Source organism: Sebastes fasciatus, chromosome 9 (genome assembly GCF_043250625.1).
Source record: "Sebastes fasciatus isolate fSebFas1 chromosome 9, fSebFas1.pri, whole genome shotgun sequence".
Lineage (NCBI taxonomy): Eukaryota > Metazoa > Chordata > Actinopteri > Perciformes > Sebastidae > Sebastes > Sebastes fasciatus.
In genome coordinates this window covers 3,193,465-3,202,576 of record NC_133803.1, presented here as the reverse complement: position 1 = coordinate 3,202,576, position 9,112 = coordinate 3,193,465, and the positions used below count along the sequence as shown (strand labels likewise).

The following is a 9,112-nucleotide window of genomic DNA, read 5'->3' as shown; positions in this document are numbered from 1 at the left end:
GTCACTGTTTTTAGGGGTGCTTCAGCACACCTAAATTTCAACTCTGCACCCCTAAAAAATAATAGAAAACCTAAGGAATCCATTGGTACTAACCAACGCTAAATAACACTCCAATGTTAGGTTCAATTTTGGCAAGGAAAAACAGTCATGGCCATTTTCAAAGGGGTCCCTTGAGCTCTAACCTCAAGATACTGTATGTGAATGTAAATGGGTTCTATGGGTACCCACGAGTCTCCCCTTTACAGACATGCCCACTTTATGATAATCACATGCAGTTTGGGAAAAAAAAAACAGGCAGTTTATTTAATGCAGTATAAATGTGTTATTTTTGCCTGTTCTAAAATGGTGTATTTGAATATTTCTGCATCATGGGGTCCCTAAACAGTCTGGGAATTACATAAATTGAGTATCACTGTAAAGCTGAGACTCTTGTGGATCCAATGAGCCCAACTGTCTTCATGTGTGATGATGTTAGTCCCCATAGGAGACATTTCATTGTAGTGAGACCATTTTTTGAAACTTAACCTCCCTGTCTAAAATGACTCTTGGTGACCTCTAGGATAATCACAGCCTCATGAAACTTTACAGCCACAAACTAGAGACCTAGAGCATTCAGAGGATGGATGGATCAGACTAGAGACCTAGAGCATTCAGAGGATGGATGGATCAAACTACACAGCAAAATCGACAGTGTTAATCCAACACTTAAAGAGTCAATTTTAACACTAAGTCAGTGAACATATGGTCCCTATCTACAGAGTGTTAAAATAACACTGGACATAGTGTTGAATTTTCAGAGTCAATTCAACTCTAGAAAGAGTTAATATTTTACACTACACTACACTGAGAAGTGTTACTCAAGTTTTACACTATGACAAAAATAACACTCATAGAGTTATTTATAGTTGACACTGAATTTTTAAGTGTTAATCAGAATTAACTCTTATTAATTTACTCTTCATGAGTGTTAAACCAACTTGACACTGAATTTTAAAGTGTTAATCAGAATTAACTCTTATTAATTTACTCTTCATGAGTGTTAAACCAACCTAACACTAAGTGTTGATTAAGAAATTACTCCAAACAGTGTTGATTTTTGAATGACTCCTGCCAGTGTTAAAACATATTTACTCGTGTACTTACTCCCTTTAAGTGTTATTCTTACTCAACACCAAGTATTACTTGTTCATCTTTCACAATAAGAGTCCTGATTTTACAAAATACTGGCATCTCATCAGCTACCTCAACATATACAATAAGCTCTTTTCTAATAAAATGCATTCTTCAACAGAATTAGTTTTGAGTGTTTTGCATTTTCTACTTTACCATGTCCACCTGATACTTAAAACAGGTAAAACTAAAAATGTTTGCAGGGGGGAAACAATAAACACCATTATATCCATGTCTTAATACAAATTTATTAAAAATAAAGACATTAATCCTCAGGTCAAATGTAGTTTTTTAGACATGCTCACACCAACACGAGCTACATAACAATAAAACTTCACTTTCAGTTTAAGAGATGAAAAAAAAAACAGTGTTCTTAAAAGACATGGTATATTTAAAATTTTAAAATCTTAACTATTTCTCTTAACAATGAAAAATGTGTTTAAACTGCATTTCAGAGGATACACACAGAGGATAATTCAAGCTATTTTCAACCCAGAACAAACTTCACTATCATCTGGAATCTACCAACCGATTCATAGCAAAATATTATCGAATTGGCCACTGAATGAGTTGTGATGTGAGAGTGCACCTGCTGTCATGTGTGTTTGTGTTGACTTTAGTAATTGGCCAAATTCAGATTATTTTTTTTCCAGTGGTGAGACATATTTGGCTTTAGAATATTTGACTATATGTTCAGACATTATACTGCTGCTGCCAACTCAAGTGCCAAAAAATAAATAAATTTTTCATTTGAAACACTGTTCAAACATGCTAAAATGGCTTTAAAATATTCCATCTATAACACTATGTGGAGTGCAGTTAGATTTACTATTGGACTTCCAACTTCCCAGAGATTAGTGGGTTTTCTATTCCAGCAGGTGTTCAAATTAAATTTTTAAAAGGAGAGATTTGCCGATTTACAACCTTATCTCAATCTATCCACATATAGTGTGAAAAACGCCAAATTATGTCGCTGTGCCCCAGAGAATGTCTACAACAAATGTGGGAATTTTCTATACTATATGCAGATAGACTGAGATAGGTTAAAAATTGGCAAATCTCTCCTTTAAGAAAAGTGACAGCCCTAGTAGCTGAATTGTAAAGATCTTGGTTGGAATCTATCAGTATGGTGGTAGATGATAGAAAGTTGTCTGTAGGTTGAATAACAATAACTCCTTTTCAACCATCACTAAAATACAACAAACCACCCTTAGGGAAATACAAATGACAACGGGAAATTCCATTAGGAGGATATATATGGAAGCAGGATTACCTCAGCCAGACAACCAGCAACTTTTGATCTTGCTAAACGGTAATGATAAATAAATGACTTTTGTTATCAAATATTCAAGTTGGGTTTCAGAAATTAAATTTCATACAAACAGCCAAATTCCTTAAGGCCATCGCATCCTGCTACCTAGATTACCCCCTAGAGGACACATTGTAAACATCAACATCTTAAATTTTGCCTAAAACTCCACTTAAATGATCCATAAAGGTCCATATGAAAAATCGTCAACTTTGAATTAACACTAAAAGCACTGGTCAAGGCCGCATTAGATGGCAATATGGAACTATGAAAAGGGAGGAATCTGTTGTTCCATATGCCATTTGAACATCCACTGGTTTGAAGTAGAGCAACTCTTGAACATCAAACACCTTAAGTGCCTGGAATGGCTTAAACACAATTTTAAATGCATGGTAATGTTCATCAAAACAAATGGTTTCTACACCAGAGCCAGTAAGTATTATTCATCTTTCACAATAAGAGTCCTGATTTTACAGAATACTGGCATCTCATCAGCTACCTCAACACATACTAATAAGCCAGGGCGATATTCAGTGCCATAGTGCTTTACCCACTTCACTGACAGAACATTATTAGATATTGCAGCATTTAGTTTTGCAGCAATCTCAGGACCTTCTTTCAATTCTCTAAGCTGCACTATCTTTCCTGGACCAATAGTTAATCTGCCCTGGCTGAAAGATTCCCAATTCAAGGCCATGTATCTTTGGTGCTTTTTGGCCAATGTCTTTGTGATATTTTTGAAACTCTTAAGTTGGGTCTTGAAAAAGTTATGCTTTGCCTCGTAACGCATACACCATGTGTGCAGAATTGGTCCAATATTCCTTATACATCGAGGATAATGCGTCATGAAATGATGCTTAGGCAAGAGGTTTTTAGCAGGAAACAGACGCTTAAAAAGCTGATGATGCTCAACAATAATGTGTTTCAGAAAGATGGTCATACCATCAGTTAGGACTGGAGAAAAAACAATATTCGCTATCTGCAGAAGCAACATTAAAAGATGTCAGTATTCATCGTCTCTTCGCACTAGATCACCAAATATAAACGGCACGTTACGCAACAAACACCAGGATTGTTGTTGTGTTCTGGCTGTGCCAGCTTGTTGTGGTGAACTGTGGTGGTTTTGGATGGGGTTTATTTGTATGTATTTCCGGTGTTTCCTGTTTTATTTTGGTGATTCACTCCTCCTGTGTCTTGTCTGGGTTTACTTCCTTCCTTTGTCTGTTTTCCCGCCTTGTGGTTGATTGTCTGCCCCGCCCTGATTTGTTTCACCTGTGTGTAATTTGTCTGTTATTTAAGCCTGTGTGTTTCCCCTCTGTCCTTGTTGGTTCGTACTTGTCTTCCCAGTCCCTTGTCCTCCGTGTTCCTAGTGTTCCTCCGTGTTCCTAGTGTTCCTAGTGTTCCTAGTGTTCCTCCTGCCCGTGACTCTCGCACCCTCTGGTTTGTAGTTTTTTGTTTTTGTTCTCAGTTTGTTTTTGGTGTGTTTTCATTTGTACTTTGTTCCCCTCCTTGTTTTGTTAGTTCTGGAGTTTGTCAGCTGAATTAAAGCTCGCTTTTATTTAAAAATCTTCCTGTCCTGCTTGTACTCTGCGTTTGGGTCATCTTAGTAACTCAGCACATGACAATTGTATGGCGTTGAGGCCCAAATCGTTACTCCCATCAAATAACTTAACTGCAGGGGGACGATTTCTCCTCTCAGTGTAGCCATAGTTATATGACTCTATTCTACCAGCCAGTTCTTTAGCAGTTAAGAAGTTCTCCTGCACATACTGCAATACAAGTTTTAGCTCAAACTGTGCTACTCCTTCTAAAATATCGTGCATGATATCAACAGAATAATTATCAGCTGTGTTGAAATATTGCAGAGAGTTCAATAAACACGAACGCTTGACACCATAAACATGAGGTAATTGTGGATTTGTTTGCATAGTATGGCAATGTTCTGCATGCATGTTTTTTGTTCGTAATATCACACTTTCTTCATCTTCACAAAACAGTTTGAAAATCACCTTTCTCTATGACACAAAAACGACAGCAATTCCGAGCACTGAACGATTCTACAAACCCAAAGAGTCCATGTATACCAAGATTATCCCCGGTGACTTGCACAATGCTACCATGAACAGGAGTTTTGAACGTGGGAACTTTAATCCCATCAGTTTCAAGCAATTTTAGGTCACTGACGATTGGCTGAAGTATGGTGTCAAACCCATAGGTTTTAATGTCCTGAGCATGAAAAAGTGCACACAGATGTATATTGACTAAAGACGAATTAAACTTTGGTGGAAAATTTCTCAATGTAAAATAGATTGCCCCCAATTTATGTATACCTTTTTTGGATCCCAATGGGTTAGCTGTCTCAAAGTCATCATAAAATAATTGAATTTGCAATGCAAAATTTTCATTAGAAAAAAGAGGATGTCTCTTCATATACAACCCATCTTTTAAATCGAAATATACACCGTCCTTGGACGTGTGGCTAGAAGTAAACATATCACTGAGGTTTGGATTTCTGAGAACAGACTGCAATGTTTCAAGAATTGGAACATAGGTAAATTTGTCAGTTACAACTATCTGATCGTAAGTTCCAGTAACATCTGTTTCTTCTGTTTTCAAATCTGACACCAAGTACTTTTTCGACAGGTTCAACAGTTTTCCATTTCTGTTCAAAATACGAGTTTCGTTTTGATTCGGAATTCAGTGAAGTAAAAGGGTTTTCAAGTTGTTCAAAACTCTGTTCAATTTTTGCTTTTGTACTAGTATCCTGAGACGAAAAGCATTTCAAAGCGGCATCTTTAGCTTGACTCTGTACTTCCAGTACTACTTCTTCCATATTTGATACAAAACTATTTAAAGTAGACTGGCCTACACCAGCAACCTGAAGGTGTGCAATAGCAGATGCACACATATCACGAATATTCACGTTGGATACTGGCAGAACTTGAGAGCTACTGGCTGCTTCTTCAAAATCTTGTGACTGAGCATTATCTGCAACAACATCACTGTCTACAATATCATCAGTTTCGACTTCATGCTCAATTTCCCTGTCATGTTTTGTGTTTAAATGTTTCCTGAAGCCCGAAAAGGTACAAAAAACATGGCAACATCCTGCCTGAGCACATTTCAGGCGAAGTGATTTACCAGGACAGAAACCATGAATCAATCGCATATGCCTCACAAGCATGTTGGTACTCACAAAATGAGTCTGGCAAACAAAACAAATCACCCCCATTGTATCAAATAAGACTGGGTGAAATGAGAAACTCACTCACAATATAAAGAAAACAAACAAAAAAAACAATACCATAGCATTTATAGATAAGCCCGCCCCGTTGTTGTCAGTCCCGGGAGTCAATGTATACTACTGTAGTAGTCTAGCTCTAACCTCTGCAACACGTGGACTCTCATGGACTTTTCCGATGTCTATGTTGTACACAGTGGTCTGTAGGAAGGTGTACATGTTGTGGAGTATCTGATTGTACATGGTACCAAATACAAAGTGAACCTTAAAGAGTTCATCGAAAGCTCCAAGAGAACTGGTTGACTTGCATGGTATGACCTGCTTGTCCAGAACGATGAAGAACTCATGGATGGTGCTCCTCTTCATCCCAACGGCAAGAAGATAGGGTTGAGTGGTGCTGTTGATGGCATCAACATGTTCCTGGATGCTTGTGCCACTCTGAGGATAAAAGAATGAGCAAAAGTTAAACATTGAAAATCAAAGAAATAGTTTAAATCTCTCTGGTTCAATGATCTTAAATTAGTACTGAGGGTATATAAAAAAGGTTTTTCCAAATTCCTAAGGTGTCTCATATAAGAGATAATTTGTGTGTAACTGTATCCATCAGTTTAACCAATTTTTTAATAAAATATTTTCTACACAACAATCAATTTCATACATGGGAGACATTACAGATGAGGGAAAAATATTGTGTTTCCTCCCAACATTACACCCACTCTATTTGTTTCAAATGGAAAAAAACTACAATACAAACCTTCTTGAACACAACAAGATGCTTCTCAGCCTGGGTTGCGGACACCTTGCCTGGTCTTTTCCGGCCTTGGGCTGAAGGAGGAATCAGGTGGAGGAGGAGGATAATGGAAGACAGATCACTGTCCCGTCCTGTACACAGAAACAAAAGAGCTAAATGTTATATAATGGTACTATAATCTTACAATTTAAAAACACCATTCTTTTAAAGCTGCAGCTGAACCAAGAAAAAGGTAGGGTATTGAAAAAGAAAAAAGTCAAAGCCCAAGACGAAGTAAATCAAAGTACCAGAGTCAACATTGGCATCATCCAATTCCTTTTCACTTGATGGAGCTTCTGCACAATAAATCAGTTCTTCAAGGTCACTTGTGGTAGGGAGAGCCTTGCTCTGCTGGATAACCTTTTGTTTAAATGTAGTAGGCCACCTAGATAGAGAAATACTTGATTAATCCAATATTTCATTCCACGAACTGGGTTTTTAGGCTAGGACTACTACAGAGTAGGGACCAACCTCTCCAAAAACTTGGCAGCTACATCTTCTCCAAACTGCAGGATGAAATCTTGCTCAATCTGCAATAGATAAATGACATACCAAGAGAGAGTTTTAAGAAACTTAAAGGGATAGTTCAGATTATTTGATGTGGGGTTGTATGAAGTACTTATCGTGTCACCTTCCCCCAACCTATTGCCACAATAGTCATGTTTTTAATTTACCTATACAGATGCAATTCGCTTCCCATTAAGCTGCAAAATAATATTAAAATCAAATTTCAGAAATTCCTAAATTTATGCAGTTATGTAATCCCTGGAGATCAGATACTTGTCAATCACAAAAGCACTAGCCTTTTAATGCTTTGTATGATTGAGTCATGCACAAATATCTACATCTTACATTACTACAAGAAGTTTAGAATCTCTATGGTTGATTTGGCATTGGAATGGGAAGTGAACGGCATCCAGACTGTAGACAGAATCAGGTACAGTACCACAACGAAAGGCTGGGGAGAGGGCACCAAAGAGACGATATAACAATACATACAGTATTGTTATATCGTCCTTCCCAATAGGTGAAAAAAGTGTTGCTGTTATAACATTCATTTACATTTGTATGACCTAATGCCCATTTTTCTGCAAAATACTCATTACCAGGCCTTTGACTTCTTTGAAGCGCGGAAATTCAGTCAAGACGTCCGAGGATTTCTCATCGTCGAGAACCATATTACGACGATATTCAAACGTCATCTTCATCTTCTGCTTGATAATGGCCTCATCAGAAGAATATTTCATGAAGGACATGGCCTCCTTGCATTGCTCTTCACTCAGGGTCGTCTCAGGACTAAATGAAGCATCTCTTCTAGCTGTCGGTCCTCCACCAGACAGCTTATGTGATGACCTTCTGGTCTCTGATGAAGCACTCCTCCTCTGGATGGTTTTGAGCCTCCATGCTAAATAACCAGTGCCACTTTAGAGACCTAGAGCATTCAGAGGATGGATGGATCAAACTAGAGACCTAGAGCATTCAGAGGATGGATGGGTCAAACTAGAGATCTAGAGCATTCAGAGGATGGATGGATCAAACTAGAGACCTAGAGCATTCAGAGGATGGATGGATCAAACTAGAGACCTAGAGCATTCAGAGGATGGATGGCTTTCCTAGCTAGATTGACAATAAGGGGGTTTGTGAGCAGTTCCCAGAACAGAAGTGCTCGCCTTCCAACCCCCCAAAAATGCAATTCTTGCAGAAAGTTTTTCATTCCAAATCACAGCATGGCTTTTTCTATGGTGTTCCTCAAGGTCTTGGTGTCTTAATGTGGGATTTTGGAGGGATTATTGATCAATTCTCGAGTGGTAAAAATGATTACATTTAGTAAGTGGTATCAACTCAAAAATTGCTGCAACAAATTATGAGACATAATACAGCATGGGGATGGGCATCATATACTTCCATCATAATGTTCTACGGTCTTATACACTTTTAGAATTTATTTTCAATAATTCATTAATTCATGTTTATTTCTGATTTATGACTAAAACAACTTGACTCACAGTGTTGAGCTGCATCTCAAATTAATCTTCAGGTTTCCAGCTTTCAGGTGATGTACACCATTTCTATGTGACATCTACTGTTGACCTGCTATCTCCCACTAAAGACCCCCTGGACCTCCCTAAAAAAAGACAAAAACGGCTCTATTGTGGGTCTCAGAGGGTTAAAGGGAAGTTTTTTCTTGCCACTGTTGCACCGATTGCATGCTCATGGGGGATCTCTTCTGGAGTCTCTACATCACAGAGTACGGTTTAGGCCTGCTCTATATGAAAAGCGTCTTGAGATAACTTCTGTTATGATTTGACGCTATATTAAAATAAATTGAATTGAATTGAATTAAAAAGTACAATACCTGGAATAAAATATCCTGAAATGAAAATACTCAAGTATAAGTATCTTAAACCTGTACAAAAGTACTGTTCACTTTCCTCCACTGCACATAAAATACAGGGACATGAGGGATTTACGGTATCTACATAAGTTGATGAAGTATAGCATGTTATTTGTTGTCTATTGTCGTCATGGTGACACCCTGATGGCCTACAGTAAACTGAGTGACTTCAGATAAAAAGAATCTTGTGTATAAACCATTTGTTTT

At 37.8% G+C, this 9,112-nt stretch overlaps 1 protein-coding gene across 1 annotated transcript; it reads right to left on the bottom strand.

Annotated features, from left to right (window-relative positions):
• Positions 1–4,377: 4,377 nt before the first annotated feature.
• LOC141773630 (uncharacterized) lies at positions 4,378–7,930 on the bottom strand. Its single transcript, XM_074645495.1, has 5 exons — positions 7,617–7,930; positions 6,982–7,040; positions 6,759–6,895; positions 6,475–6,602; positions 4,378–6,158 (listed from the first exon to the last, which is right to left on the bottom strand). Exons 1-5 carry the CDS (start codon positions 7,764–7,766, stop codon positions 5,841–5,843), a joined length of 792 nt encoding a protein of 263 aa, XP_074501596.1. The 5' UTR covers positions 7,767–7,930; the 3' UTR covers positions 4,378–5,840.
• Positions 7,931–9,112: the final 1,182 nt, after the last annotated feature.